The following is a 14,747-nucleotide window of genomic DNA, read 5'->3' as shown; positions in this document are numbered from 1 at the left end:
AGCACAGGGTTGAGCCCAGAGGAAGTGGCCACCCACAGAGCAGTTCTGATGTCCGAGGGGACCGCTGGATCTCTCGTCTCTGAATCAGCTCAAGGCAGGCCAGTGGGCGAGGCTCCTGCCCTGTACTGCCACCACCAGATGGATCAGGCCCTCTTTTCAAGGGAAGAAAGGCTGGGGTGGAAGGGAGGGCTCAGGGCGCCCAGGAGCTATGTGGAGTCCACAGCAGCTGCCTCTCAGATCCCGAGAAACCACCTCCTTGCTTAGGCCGAAGCAGGTTCCCCGCACACTTAGGACCAAATTCCAGAGCCACTCCCGGGCCTAGCAGCCCAAGGCCGCCTCCCCCTCATCTTCCTTCCATCTCTTTTCTCCGCCTGGAGAGATGGCAGCCAGCACCTCAGTGTCCCCATCTGGGCAGTGGAAAGTTTGACTCTCTGAGGCAGTGCCTGCCCAGAGACTCCAAGGGTCCTTGTTTGAGTGAGTGCGAGTGTGTCCGTTCCTCTGCTGTCTGCCCCAGACAGGGGCGGGGGGGTGGAGTTGGTGGGGGCAGGGGGAGGGGTGGGGGTGGAGGTGGTGGGGGCAGGGGGGCGGGGGCTCAGCTAGCCCAGCCGTCTACAAGAAAATTGCTCCCTTTGAAGCTGCCAGGGGGGCCGGGAAGCCTGCCCCCTCCCGCCTGTCCGCCCGCCCTCTCCCTTCTTTCTTCCCTCCCCGCCCTCTCCCTGCCGTCCCCTCCCCATCGGCCCGCCTGCCCAGCCTTTAGCCTCCCTCCCGCCGCCTCTGTCTCCCTCTCTCCACAAACTGCCCAGGAGTGAGCAGCTGCCTTCCATCCGCCGAACAGACCGGACAGACAGACGTGCAGACGGCCCACCACCTCGGCCAGCCAACTAGCCAGCCTGCGCCTGGCACCTCCCCTCTCCAGGTAGGGCTCCTGAGCCAGCCCCGCTCCCGCCCTGCGCTGTCTGCACTGTCCCCTCGCTGGCCTCAAGCTGCCTCCTCACAACCCAGAGATGCCTCTGGCCCTCCTGCCTCTGCTGTCCCAAGCCCTGGTCCTGCGGTCCCCAGGGCCCTGAGGGTGTCCACAGATTTCCCCAGCACTCGCTGCTGGCTGCCGGCCCGCGCCCCATCACCGCCACCCTGTGGCCCCCTCAGTCCCTGTCAGGCTCTGCCTCCTCTTGCCGCCTTCCAGGCACCTCTCCCTCGCCCCTGCCTCTCCCTCTCCCTTCTGACCTTGCTCTGCTTCACCCAACTCGTGTCTCTCTGTCTCCCCCTCGGGGTCCCTCTTCTTGGCTGCCACCCTAGAGCATGGCTGGGTGATTGGCACCCCAGCTTTGCCCTGGGCCCTTTCCCATCATTGCTAGTCCCAAGCGCACGCTCCACTCCTTCAGCCATCCTCTGCCAGGTGCCTCCTTGCTCCAGGACTTGGCGCCTGGCCCAGGTTGGGTCGGGTCGGGACCACCCAGCGCCCACCGAGCTCAGCACCCAGAAGCAGTCCTCCACCACGCTGCCCAAGGCCAGTCCTTGGCCTGGGCTGAAAGACTTGGTTTCCCAGGCACCCTGCCCAGACATTCCTCACTCACCCCCAGGCTACTGCCTTGCCTCTACTTCTGTGAGAAGTGTGGGTCCTGGGAGCCCTGGCTACAAGCGCCCTGGCTGGGGCTGCCTGGGTGGCTCAGCTCTGTCTGTCTGCAGGACCCCCTTGGACTGGTACTGAGAATGGGCGGGGAGGGGAAGGAGAGAAAATCAGGCAACTGTGCCATGTTCCCCAGGGCAGACCTGGCTTGGGGCCCCAGAGGGGCCTGCCAAGGGACCCAGGAGAGGAAGCAAGAGAGTGCCCTGGAAGGCCCAGGGAGGGGAGTGCCCCCTCACTGCTCCTTGGGCGGGGCTGGGTGCCTGTGCTGAGCAGAGCAGGGGCACCCGGGTCAGCAGGCGCAGGTCACGGGAATCTCCAGTGGTGTGCCTTGGCAGGCAAGCCTGCTGTCCTGCTGTCCTGGTACCAGGCTGCTCAGGTCCCATCCTCAGAGGCTCCTGTCTCTGCACCCTTGCCCCTCTGGCCTGCCAGCTGTGTGCCCTATAGCAACTAACTGGAATTGAGACAAGCTGGAGATGCTCAGGCCCTCCGCCTGTGCCAGAAAGGGTCCCGGGGGCCTGCGCCCAGGAGTGCTGGCGAACGCCTCCTGGCAACGTTCAGGCGCCTGTGCCAGCCACACCCCAGGAGGGCTGGTGTGTGAGCAGGGGTGCCTTGGGGCAGAGTGTGTCCATGTATGGCCACTGTGGGCCATCGCGAGCGAGCCTTTGAGGGCAAGCCCATGTGGGTGTATTGAAGACGCAGGGCTGCCTGCAAGCTACCAGGTCTGGGCGGTGGGAGCAGGCTCTCAACCAGGAAGCAGACAGGTCTCCCATGGCAAGCTAGCCAGCTGTGGGTGGCAGCCCCGGCCTCCCTGGCCCACCTTCAAGCCCCAAGGACCCAGGTGGCAGTGGGCATTAGCCCTGCCACCGCATAGACAAGGAGTCTGGGAAAGGAAAGGGGATGTTTCCAACGCAAGAATGAGCTTCCTGTCTTAGCAACATTCCAGTCATTCAAACAAGGCTATAGAGTGTCCCTTCCAGTGACAGCACCAAGTCCCTGGAGGAGGGGTTTGTAATGAGTCCACACTTGACAGTTCATACCCAGAGCCTTTTTCGAGGGCTTCTGAGTCCTTGCCACCCTGCATAAAAGTGGGATGTGGACCTCCCCCTCTACCATCTCCTGTGCTTCCCAGATGCACCCCCCACCATCTCCAGCCTGTCTGGGAGTCACGTGTCCTCAGCCCGCAGAATCCCCAGCACATGCCCCACCCCCAGGTCCAGCCCCAGCCCCAGCGTCCCTGGTGCCCCACCTGCCAGGGCCCCTCCCCTGCCTTGCTCAACCCCCAACACCTCTCATGGTTGAAAAGGTCTTCCCCTACCCACCACGACCCCCTGTCACTCATCTGTGCTCGGGAGAGCTTGGTCCCTGCTCCCAGTTGCTCACTCTAGTGTCCAGGCCCGCCACCGAGCCCCTGCCAGCCCTGGGAACCCCACTGGTGGGTGGGGATGTGCTGGCGCCAGCCGGGGGCCTTGCTCGTACTGAGGGGCTGGGGGTGATGGTGGCCCTCCCAGGCACGCTGCCAAGGGCTGTAGGTTGCTGGGTGGGCACCAGATCCCTTGGAAAGCAGCCCAACCCAGGACCCTGCCGGCCCTGACCCCGAGCCTGCCGGCCAGGGCCTAAGGGGACCAATGCCCTGTCCTCTTCTGCTCAGACACCGGGCTGGGAGATCAGGAGCAAAGCTTGGTCACCCACAGAGCCCTTTTGGCAAGTCTTAGAGGGACCATTGGCGGGGGCGTATGCAGAGGGGGTGCACTCAGGCTGTGGGGAGCGTACAGGGCTCAGTCTTGCTCCTGGCCTAAGTGGCCCTTCTCTAGCCTTCCAGAAAGAACCAGCTTCCCAGGGTTCCCTAGGGAAGGCCTAGGCCACCTCCTCTGGGGGAGTAGTAGGGGCTGTGCTTCATTCCTCCTTCCCCATGTCCCCTTCCAGGCCGGCAGATCCCCTCCCCCACAGGGAGCCCACAGCCAGAAGCCCCCTCTGTGACTCTAGGCTCCTGGGAACCACCCCAGCTGCCCCCTCCTTCATTTGCTTTCTTCCCCACCCTGTCATGGCTCTGGGTCAGAGCAGCCTCTGGAGTGGCTCTGGAGGGGGCCAGTGGCCTCGGCTCTTCCAAGGACTGCAGAACCCTTCCCCCTCCCAGCTTCCCACCTGCCCCGCTCCGATCCCAACCAGCCCGAGGAGCAGGGGCTCCCAGCTCCCTGGCAGGCCTGGTGAAGGTGCTGCCCGTTCCTGAGGGGCTCATCTCTGAGGCTTAGGGGCCTGGGGCTCTAGCCAGCCTTCTTGAATGGAACGCTCCCATCCACGGCATCTTAAGCCTGAGCTCCACGGAAACACTGGCCAGGGATGAGCTGCAGGACCAGGGTGCCGCAGACTCTGTGTCCTCTTGAACTTGCCTCTGCCCCCGCCCCACCCCCACAAGCTGCTGGACATCCCAGTCCATAGTGGGCAGACCCCTGGGTGGCCACAGGATTAGAAGGCAGCCCTGTCCCTGAAGACAGGGGAAGTCCGGAAGGCCAGTGCGACTTCTGTCCTCTGGAAGTCTGAGTCCCTGCTTCACCTTGACTGCCATCCCGTGAGTCTTGGAGGCTGCACACCCATGGGAGCCCAGCAGCCCCGGGAGCCTGAAGCTAAGTAGGCTGTGGGTCGCCCTGGCTGGCTGAAGGAGGCTGATCCCAGCCCAGCCTGAGCCCCTGGCAGAGAGCAGGTTGTGGCAGGGAGTGCTGCACCAGGGAGGGAGGGAGGCGGCGCCCCAGGCTCTGGGGGACAGGCAGGGAATATCTCCCCTGGGGCCCTGAAGTGCTCACCTGGGGAGATCTTGGCTTTTCCAGGAGACGTTCCAGCAGAGAGAGGCAAGGGTAAGAGTGCTGGGCGGGGGCTGCCCTGCTGTGTGTGCCAGGGCTGAGGAGGGGCTTCTGGGTCTGTGGACCATGGGAGCTGCTGACGGTGGTATCCGGAGAGAAAGGCCATGCTTCCACGGGGCAGAGAAGCACTCTGCACACCCCCGAGAGTGTGAGACCTGTCAGCTCTGGGTCCTGTGGCACTGTCTGCAGTGACAGAGGGGGGGTCCAGACATGTGGGCAAGGACACGGACGGACAGAAAGACAGTGTGTGCAGTCCCAGACCTGCTGTTTCCTCACCGTGTGGCTCCCCTCCCCAACTTGGAGCCCACAGCCAGAAGCTCTTGCCTTGGGCAAGACCTTGAGGAACAACTCCCTGAGCCTCAGTTTACCCCTTCATTGAATCATAAGAGCATCACTTCCTTCTTATGGTCAATGGGGGATGGCGGGGGGCTAAGTAAAGAAATCACGAGTCCACTGCTCTGCCTCTGAGAGGTGACAGCATCCTCCCTTTTCCTTGGAGACTCCAGCAGGAGACCCAGGATCTCTTTAGGGAGTGGGAGGGGACAGCAGTAGTCCCTGTGGTGTGTAGAGGACCAGGAGCGCACAGCAGAAAGGGCTGAGTCCTGCACTCTGCCGACTGTGAGACAGGCTGGACCTGGACATGGGCACCACAGGCTGCAAAGGGCTGGCACGGAGAGGTGGCAAGGTGGCTGGGCGCATCAAGAGAGAACTCCACCCCTCCCCCGACCCTGCCAGAAAAGCTCTGGAAAGCATTTGGGCAGCAGATGAGCGGGGGTTTCCCAGCCCCTCCACACGTGGCTGCCTGAAGGGCATGCCAGGGCGATGACGGGGGCTTGGCAGGTGGCTGGGTGCAAAGGGTCCACCCTCCCCACTCCAGCCCCCAGCCCCTCAGGCTGCCACTCCCACAGACCAACGCACACACCCGGACTTTGCCAAGGCCATGGAGGGCACACATCCCCTCTCTAGTTGACGCCCAAGTGCAAGCTGGAGCCATCGGCAGGGAGGGACTGGTGGGCTGGGTCCTGGGAGAGCGGCAGTGCTGGTTGAAGCTGGGCCCGAAGGGCTTTGGCGGCCAGAGGGGAGGGAGGAAGGACGCAGTCCCAGGGACCCTGCAGGGCTGCGTGGAAGGCGGCACGTGTGTCAGAGTTCAGGGCTGAGGCTGCAGAGACAGCGTCCAGCGTCTGCCAGACCTCAAGTCCTGCTCCCGCCGCCCTTGGCCTGGCCTGAATGCCTGGCATGGACCCTCCATGTTCTCAGAGGCTGCCAATGCATCTTGTTTGGCTGTGACCTGGAGCGATCCGGTGTGGAGGACTACGCTGGCTTTCTGAGGGGCAGACAAGGAGGGCCCTATTGGGGCGGTGGCGGAGGCTCCAGGAAGCCCAGCCTCCTCCCTCGCTCACACTTGCGGTCACCAGACCTGGGGCTTGTGCCATGGCCGCTCCTGTCCTTTGCTCCTGAGACGCGGCATCCAGGGAGCTCAGGGCACACTCTGATATGGCTTAAAGCCCTCCCTGAAGTCCCTGAGGGCACACCCAGGGAGGCTGATGAAGGGAAACTGAGACCTAGAGGCCTCGGTGGTGGTGGAGAGGTGAGGACCGGAGGGACTGGCTGTGGGTCTCATAGGGTCTGACTATGGGGTACTCCTGCTTCCTGTGTGTATGTACGTGTGTATGTGAGTGTGTATGCATGTGTGCATGTCAGTGTACACATGTGCATGTGTATGTGTGTGTGCATGTGCATATGTGTGTACGTGTATGTGTGTACTTATATGCATGTATGTGTGTCTATGTACATATGTATATATATATGTGTATGTGAATGTGTATCCATAGGCATGTCTGTGTGTATGTGTGTGTCTAGGTGTGTGCATGTCTGTGTGTGTCGGTGTGTGCATGTATGTCGATGTGTGTGGATGTATGTACATGTGTTTTGTATAGGTGTGTGCATGTGCGTATGTGTGTGTATAGGTGTGTGCATGAGTGTGGATGTGTGCCTGTGTGTGTATGTTTGTGTGTACGTGTGTGTGTGCATGTTCTGGCAGGAGGGACGGGCTCAGCGTGAGGTGGTGGGAGAAGGCAGGGGCCAGGCTTTGGGAAGACAGCTGGGCCTCTCCATCTCCAGAACCCCCCAAACTGCCACCCCCAGGCTCGGTCATCCCCACCCCCAGGTTCTCGAAGGCCCAGAGGCCTGGTTGGAGCCCCTGTGGCTGAGGGCTCAGGGCCTAGAGACGCCACAGCAGAGTTCCAAGTCAGGCTGAGTGACTTGGGGAAGTCGGAGCCTCTCTCTTGGCCTCTGCTTTCATGTCCATAAAATGGGGAGACTCATCGGCCAGCTGCAGGAAGCCTTTCCCCCAGGGTCCCTGGCTCCCTCCGGCTTCGCGGGCCCCTTGCCACCTCCTGTGGGCGCGGACATTCGGCCTGCCCCTCTTCGGGAGAGCTCTCACTTTTGTGCCAGTTCTTTGAGGGAAAATGAGGGTTGTGCCGGGAAGCCTGCCCAGCCCCCACCCCTCCAGCCTGCCCACAGCTTGGGCACAGCCACGAGCCACGGAAAATCAGCCAAACCTTGTCCTTTTGCCTCTGTCACGGGGCCCGGGCGTATGGGCCTCCTGGCCCTCAGCCTCCCTCCCTGCTCTGAGGGAACCTCTTCCCCTCGCCCCTTGCTCAGTCTCCTGAAGACCCCCAGACATCCTGCTATATCAGACAGCTGCCTCCACAGTCCCTGTCACCCCATAGCTGGTCCCGGGAACCTACCTGGGACCCTGATGACCAGTCTTGCCACGACTGGCCTGCCCTGCGCCTGTGAGTTTCCCCAGCTCCCAGGGAGTCCTCCTCCAGGCCAGTGCGTGGGTCCTGCGGGGCTCTAGACTAGCCATGGTTACACGGCCCTCTGTCCCCTCAGCCTTCCCCAGCCCCTCCCACAGCCTCCCCTAGGCCCAGCCAGGCCACCCCAACCCCACCTGCCCAGGTGGACTGCCCATCCTGGAGCTTTCCAGGGCTCCGGCGGGGCGTTCCAGCCCTGACTCACTCCTCCTGGGAGGTAGTGGCTTTGGCAGGGGCATCGGGCAGGGAGGGGCGGGGCAATCTTCTCCCTCCCCGCTCCGTCTTACTCTCCTGCCTCCATCCTGCCCTTCCCGTTTTCTCCCACTGCTTCTCCTCCACCTCCTCCTGCCCCCGGGAGTCCAGCGGCACTGGGTGAGGGCCCCGCAGCGGCAGCGGGCACCAGAGGTCGTGCCCTGCCTTGCCCGGGAGGAAGGGAAACGCCATCCAGGTAGGCGAGGGCTGGGTCTTCTCCCTACTTGGGGCCAAGACCCTCCGGGGGGGCTCCCCTAGGTCTTGCTGGGCTGGCCTGGGGCTGCAGTCATGGGGTCTCAAGGCTCAAAGGAATGAGGGAGGCTGTACCCAGCAGGGGCCTCCTGGTGACCCTAAGGGTCAGCACAAAGTCCAGCTCCACATGAGGGGACTTTGCAGTGTGGCCCAGGGCTATGGGCTCAGGGAGGCTCTGGGGCTGGCTGCAGAAAAGCCACTTCGCTGGCCTCACCAGAGGTCCGTCTGTCCACAAGTGTAGGAGGGGGCATGGGCAGCCCCTGGGGGGGATGCCAATGCAGGGGGGACATGCACCAGCAGAGGCTCCCTGGAGCATCTGGGAGAAGCTGCTCGGGGCACAGTACAGGCCTCCTTCCCAACCCACTCCTGGGACTGATGGAACCGGAGGCACAGCACTGTGCTCAGACCCAACCTGGCCCCGAGGTGGCCTCAGGCCCCCAGTCCACTGGTTGCTAGGACCCCAAAGCAGCAGCCCCTGGCAGCCAGCCCAGCCCCCAGATCAACTGGGCCTGCTGGGGAGGCATTGGGCAGAGCAGGGCTGCTCAGAGGGTCTGGCCTAGGCAGCAGAGTCCCCACCTCCCCACAGCTTCCGTGGACCCAGGGCCACCCCAGGCAGTCCAGCTGGGAGGAGAGCAGGGCAGGCATGTTTATTCCCACTTAACAGATGGGGAAAGTGAGGCTGGGAGGAGACCTGGGCCTTTGCCAGGGAGTCAGGGTAGATGGAGCCTCTTCCCATAGGGCGTCTTCCCAGATGCCTCTGGACAGGGAACTGTGTCCGATGAGGGAAGGAGGCAAGCAGAGGTGGGTGCTGGGGGCTGGGCCGCTTCCCCTCTACTTCCACCCGCCACCTCAGCCTGGGGGGGGCCTCAGGCAAGCCTGACCCTGCCCTGCCACCCTGGCGGCAGCCTGCTTCCCTGGGGTGGGACCTCTCTGGGTTAGGCTGTGGACAGGGAGGAAGAGTGGGAGCAGATCTGGGAGCCCCAGGGCTGTTGGGGCCAAGGCAGTGTTGGGGGGGCACTTCCACCTCTGGGGCCTCCACTCAGAGTTGCCTCAGCCAACTTTCCCCGTGGCCTCAGCTTGTCTCCCTGCTTTGGCCTTAGAGGTGCTCTGAGAAAGGTGGGCAGGGTGGAAGAGGGCTCAGGAGGTGAGAAGCAAATTCAACTAACTTCATCCACGCTGCCCTGAGCCCAGAACTCAAAGGAAGGATTGGCCCAGGCAGGAGGCTACAGTGGTGTCCCCAAAAGTGAATTATTCAAAGCCTGTGGGGGTCAATGGCTAGGATTCCCCCTCACCTCCTCCACATAGCCTCACGGATGCCCCTACCCCGAAGCAGGCTGCTGGCAGACTCAGAGGCCTGGGGGCCCAGAAGACTTGCTAATGGGGAGACATTTCATCACCCCGATGAAGCGAAGTCCTGTCATGGATAGGGAGGGGGCAGTGGAAGGGGCGCCATCCGGGCCAGCAGCACGTGCTCCCTTCCTGCCTGGAGCCCTCTGCCCACACTCTGCCCTCTCTGCCTCCCGCCCCAGGGTCTGGACATCCCTATGAGGGATGGGAATGCAGTGCCCCTGCTATGGGGAAGACAAGCGGGTGCTGGTACTGAGGGTCGCCCTGCCTCTTCCCCCAGGCCCATCCACCATGCAGCCCCTGTGGCTCGTCGCGTCTCTGTTGGCCCTGAGCCAGGCCCTGCCCTTTGAGCAGAGGGGCTTCTGGGACTTTACCCTGGATGATGGGCCACTCATGATGAACGATGAGGAAGCTTCAGGCGCCGACTCGACATCAGGCCTCCCGGACCCAGACTCTGTCACACCGACCTACAGCGCCATGTGCCCTTTCGGCTGCCATTGCCACCTGCGGGTGGTTCAGTGCTCCGACCTGGGTTTGTCCCTGGGTGTTGGGGAGTGGGGTGTGCCTGAGAGCCGCTTCTGAGGGGGCACATGCTGCTCCTGCGAGATGGGCGAGCATGGTGTGTGGGAGGGCTCCGGCCATCTGGCTATGAGCTGTGCAACTTGTGCCCATTTGTGGTGGCATCCCCGTGTGTATGTTGGTGCTCTGTGTGTGTGTCCCCTGTCCTCCCTACCAGTGGGACTAATGAGCTGGATGACCCCAAGTTCATGCTGGTGATTGTGGTGGGTTCCCTAGGTCTGAAGTCTGTGCCCAAAGAGGTCTCACCTGACACCACGCTGCTGGACCTGCAGAGCAACCACATCTCCGAGCTCCGGAAGGATGACTTCAAGGGTCTCCAGCACCTCTACGTAAGCACCCCACCTGAGGAGCCCAGAGGAAGCAGCAGGCCCACAGTGGGGGGCAGGGGTCCAGAAGGGTGTGCGTGCTTGGACTTGTGGGGCATGAGAAGGGGCTCAGAGACCCATGGGCTTCAGGGTGAAGCCTGGAGCCAGCCATGATGGGAGCTCTGGGCTTCCAGCTCACTCGCGTGGGTTCGAGCAACCACATCCGTAGGACTGTCTCACTCAGCTCGGCTCCCTTCGCTGCTGAAAACGTTTCATCACATTCGTTCCTCCCAGCAGCAGAGGAGAATGGATTCCATGGTAGCCAGTGTGCGTGAGAGAACGCAAGGCAGGAGCTGGGGGCGGTGGGCCGGGGAGTCAGCGCCTCCACCTCCTCCGCCCGCCCTGCTTCAGGCTCTCGTCTTGGTGAACAACAAGATCTCCAAGATCCATGAGAAGGCCTTCAGCCCACTGCGGAGGCTGCAGAAGCTTTACATCTCCAAGAACCACCTGGTGGAGATCCCGCCCAACCTGCCCAGCTCGCTGGTGGAGCTCCGCATCCACGACAACCGCATCCGCAAGGTCCCCAAGGGCGTGTTCAGCGGGCTCCGGAACGTGAACTGCATCGGTGAGTGCAGCCCTGCCGCGCGGGTGCCCAGGGGCCTCCCAGAACATTCCATAGTCTTGTCTTGGGGCCTGGGGAAGGGAGACCAAGCAACAGCTTTAGAAGCCCAGTTCAAGGAAGAGTCTGTTGAGAACAGTGAAAAGAATATCCACGGATTTCTTAGCAAATCCTCCAGGCAGGAGGTCACCATGGCTAAAGGGAATGTGGGGCCAGAGGGCCCGGGTGGCTTCGGGGAGCCCCAGCTTCATCTCTGGCATTCTTCCCCATGGAGCCAGCAGTCCTGAACAGCTGGGAGTTTGTAATTAGCCCAGTAAATGAGCGGAGCTGCTTTCGGGAGATGGGAGCAGCCGGCCGTCAGGAGGGCCCATCACAGGAGCCCGGAAATGACAGGACCCTGGGGCTGTGCGTGGACCGCCAGGCTCCCGGACTGATGAGGTCCCTCTCTTAGAGATGGGGGGGAACCCACTGGAGAACAGTGGCTTTGAACCTGGAGCCTTTGACGGCCTGAAGCTCAACTACCTGCGCATCTCAGAAGCCAAGCTGACCGGCATCCCCAAAGGTAGGAAGGCCGCCCTTGCTGCCAGCTGCCTGCCTCACCCCCCAGGGCACAGATGGCCAGGGTGGGGACTCTGGACTGGCCCAGTGTACTCAGGGAAGGACTCAGCAGTCCCCTCCCACCACCTGGGGCAGAGCAAGGTACCCTGCCCTCAGCATCTGCATTCACCCCCATGCCCTCTTCTCCTGGCAGACCTCCCGGAGACCCTGAACGAACTCCACCTGGACCACAACAAGATCCAGGCCATCGAGCTGGAGGACCTGCTCCGCTACTCCAAGCTGTACCGGTGAGGCCAGCAGGGCACCGCCTGAGGGTGGCACGAGAACGCCTCCGGGCTCCGCAGCCCTCACACCCAGCCCACTGTTCTGCTCTCCAGCCTCTGAGTCTGTGTCATTCCTCTGCTCACAGGCTGGGCCTGGGCCACAACCAGATCCGGATGATTGAGAATGGCAGCCTGAGCTTCCTCCCCACCCTCCGGGAGCTGCACTTGGACAACAACAAGCTGTCCAGAGTGCCCTCAGGGCTCCCGGACCTCAAGCTCCTGCAGGTGAGAGCTCTGCGCGCACCACAAGCTTCCAAAGGCTGCGCTCGGGGAGGCGTGCGTGGCCCTGCGCTGGCCCTCGCCTCCCTGGTGCGCATCTGCAAGGGAGCGGCCCTGATGCTCACAGCCAGTGCTGAGGAGTCAGGGAGCAGGGCCTCCATGGTGGATTCCAAGCAAGGCAGCCTGGTAGGTGTTGCACCTGAGGATCCCCAGGTGGGTCAGACACCAGAAAGGTGGCAGGGCCCCAAGAGTCAAGAAACTGTGGGCATGGGGCTGCAGGGATCCATGCCAAGACAGCGACGGCCCAGGGCAGGAAGTGGGCTGAAGACGGGGAGCAGGGTCTTGCCTGGGGTTCCATCAGGAGCTTCCATCCCTGCTTTGGCCCCCAGCCCACATGGGTGATCTTGGTCTTGCCCAGCCCTGCTCCGGCCACACCTGTTTGGAGCACCCCCATCCGCACCAGCTGTGAGCCAGCACTAGGCAGGCTGGGCCCATGCTGGATCGAGTGCGCCCTCTAGTGGTCATTGTCATGTCACTGGGTTCCCAGCCCAACCCAGCAAGCGATTCGCCTGTCTGCCAGCCTCTGCTCCTTCCGGAGACAGCAAGGCAGTGGCTCAGAGAGCTGAAGCGGCTGCTACAGGTTGACTTTCCCTGAGGATGAGAAGAAAGAGGAGGGCACCCCAAGGGCTTTTTCTACCCTCATGCCCCATGGAGTGTAAGGATGCTCCCCCGAGGGTCAGGCCAACTTCCCTGCACCTCACACCACCACACAGCCCCATCCCAGCCCACCCCGTGTACGCCACCTGTCCCACCCAGTGCCTGACACCCACACAATGAATGCACCCATGCCTTGATTTGCTCCTGCCAACACCAGGGAGTCTCCTGTGTGGCCCTTGAAGCAGGGAGCAGAGGACACAGCGAGATGCCTCCTGGAGGCAGCGGGCTCCGCGGAGAGGGTGGGCGGCCCACGGTGACCCGGCCCCTCTGCCCGCAGGTGGTCTATCTGCACTCCAACAACATCACCAAGGTGGGCGTCAACGACTTCTGTCCCATGGGCTTCGGGGTGAAGCGGGCCTACTACAACGGCATCAGCCTCTTCAACAACCCTGTGCCCTACTGGGAGGTGCAGCCGGCCACTTTCCGCTGCGTCACTGACCGCCTTGCCATCCAGTTTGGCAACTACAAAAAGTAGAGGCAGCTGCAGCCACCACAGGGACTCTGTAGGGGTCTCTGGGGAACACAGCCGGACGTCCTGATGGGGAGGCAGAGCCAGGAAGCCAAGCCCGGACCCAGCTGCCTCCATCCCAGCCCCCTACCTTGGGTCCCTCACCCCAGCTCACTGCCCCATCACGGCCTCTCCCTGGCTCCCAACGGTGCAGGTGGGTGCAAGGCCTGGCCCCCATCAATCACATGCCCCCTTGGCCTCAGAGGTACCCTTGCTCTCCCCCCCAGCCCCCTCCGAGATGCCCCCATGAAGCTTCCTTCTCATCCACTCCCAAACCCAACTATCCAAGGCTCCAGTCCTAGGAGAATGGTCCCCAGGTCAGCAGGAGGGAGGGGGTCCATAGGAATGCTGACGGTGGGCTCTGCCAGACACGCACGTTCTGTTCCTCCTCCTCATCCACTGCCAGCCTTTCAACCCTTCCCACCCCGCAGCTCCCCTCAGCCCCCTTCCAAGTCCATGCCTGTCCCTCCCAGCACCCCCCAATCCACTGACCCTGGGACCAGTCCCCCCTTCTGTTCTCCCTGCCCCCTCCCTCCTTCTCTCTCTCTCACTTTCTCTCCCTGTCCCTCTCCCTCTATGTGCCTTGTGCTTCCTCACACCTTTCTCACTTCTGAGCTTGGTGGCCTGTCCCCTCCATCTCTCTGGACCTGGCTTCGCCCGTCCCTCTCACTCTGCATGCTCTGACCTTCTGCCTCGAGCTGGATCTGCTTTCTGTCTCACCAGCCTGCATCTAGCCCCTGCCCACAAAAGCTCGGGGACAGCGGCCTCCCCAGCCTGCCTGCCCAGGTCTTGCCCCCAAAGCTGTATGGTCCTGGAGGAGGCTGGGAGGTGGAGGCCCGACACTCCGTGCAGATGACACCATCAAGCAGGGAGCCCTAGACCTGTCAGGCCCTGGCCCTTCCGCCCCCCCCCCAGAAGAGGAGAGGCCCCACATCCCGCCAGAGTCCCAGACACCAGTTTTCATGGAACCCCCGCCCCCCCATGGCTAGGTCTCCCCTTGCCCTCTGGTCCAGCATGAGGAGGGGCTGCTTCTGAGGTCGGTGGCTGTCTTTCCATTAAAGAAACACTGCGCAACATGGCTCCATGCGCTGCTCCTGCGGCGGCCTGGCCTCTCCATGCCCCTCCCAGCCCTTGGGCTCCTCGCCCTCAAAAGAGGGGCCCCATCGCCCTCAGGTCTGGACTAGACAGGGAGGCCCTGGGTGATGGGGCTAGCCAGTTTCCCCTCCCTTCTAGACACTTCCATGGCCCCAGCTATCCTAAGACAGGGCTCCAGAATCCAACCAGGCCTGAATGGCACCTGCCTTCTCAGCGTGGAGCCTTTGCCAAGAGCACGCTGATTGCCCGGCACCAGGCTAGAGCCTAGAAATCTAAGCGCGGCCCTGCCTGCCCAACTCCATGGAGTCTGGGGCTCACAGCGAGGCAATGCCAACACCCGAGGGGGAGACAAGAAGGAGGGGCCCCATGAAGCCAGGGAGCGGTGCTGGGGGCACCCACTTGCACTGGTCTGGCCTTGGCTCCCCAGCCAGCCCTCAGCAGGTCACACCGTGTGCCAGGAGAGCCAAGCTCAGGCTGCAAGGCATTGGTGCTGGCTCCCAAAAGAGAATCCAAGTTCAGGGCCAGGGGAGCCTGCATGCTGGAAACACAGGTCATCCTGGAAAGGACAGCTTAGAGGGGGACAGTATCCAGAGCACACTGCCACCTGTGCCTTTCCCTCGGCCCTGTACGAAGAGCCTCAGAGCAACTGGCAGGACCTGGGGCTTCCCTGGC

General features: G+C 62.7%; 1 protein-coding gene across 1 annotated transcript; it reads left to right on the top strand.

The window, feature by feature from the left end:
* Window positions 1-775: 775 nt before the first annotated feature.
* Window positions 776-14,054, top strand: BGN (biglycan). The gene is made up of 8 exons (XM_003943867.3): window positions 776-916; window positions 9,433-9,684; window positions 9,948-10,060; window positions 10,448-10,661; window positions 11,107-11,217; window positions 11,407-11,500; window positions 11,623-11,761; window positions 12,750-14,054. The coding sequence occupies exons 2-8, from the start codon at window positions 9,444-9,446 to the stop codon at window positions 12,945-12,947; spliced, it is 1,110 nt and encodes a 369-aa protein (XP_003943916.1). The 5' UTR covers window positions 776-916; window positions 9,433-9,443; the 3' UTR covers window positions 12,948-14,054.
* The last annotated feature ends 693 nt before the right edge of the window (window positions 14,055-14,747 follow it).

This window comes from Saimiri boliviensis, chromosome X (assembly GCF_048565385.1).
Source record: "Saimiri boliviensis isolate mSaiBol1 chromosome X, mSaiBol1.pri, whole genome shotgun sequence".
NCBI classification, from domain to species: Eukaryota; Metazoa; Chordata; class Mammalia; order Primates; family Cebidae; genus Saimiri; species Saimiri boliviensis.
This window is presented reverse-complemented; position numbering and strand designations above follow the sequence as displayed.

Bases quoted from the DNA above. Each gene is read 5' to 3' on its own strand.
- BGN (XM_003943867.3), top strand. From the start codon at position 9,444: ATGCAGCCCCTGTGGCTCGTCGCGTCTCTGTTGGCCCTGAGCCAGGCC. The intron at 9,685-9,947 runs GTTTGTCCCTGG...TGGGTTCCCTAG, and splicing joins GGTTCAGTGCTCCGACCTGG to GTCTGAAGTCTGTGCCCAAA. The intron at 11,501-11,622 runs GTGAGGCCAGCA...CTCTGCTCACAG, and splicing joins CGCTACTCCAAGCTGTACCG to GCTGGGCCTGGGCCACAACC.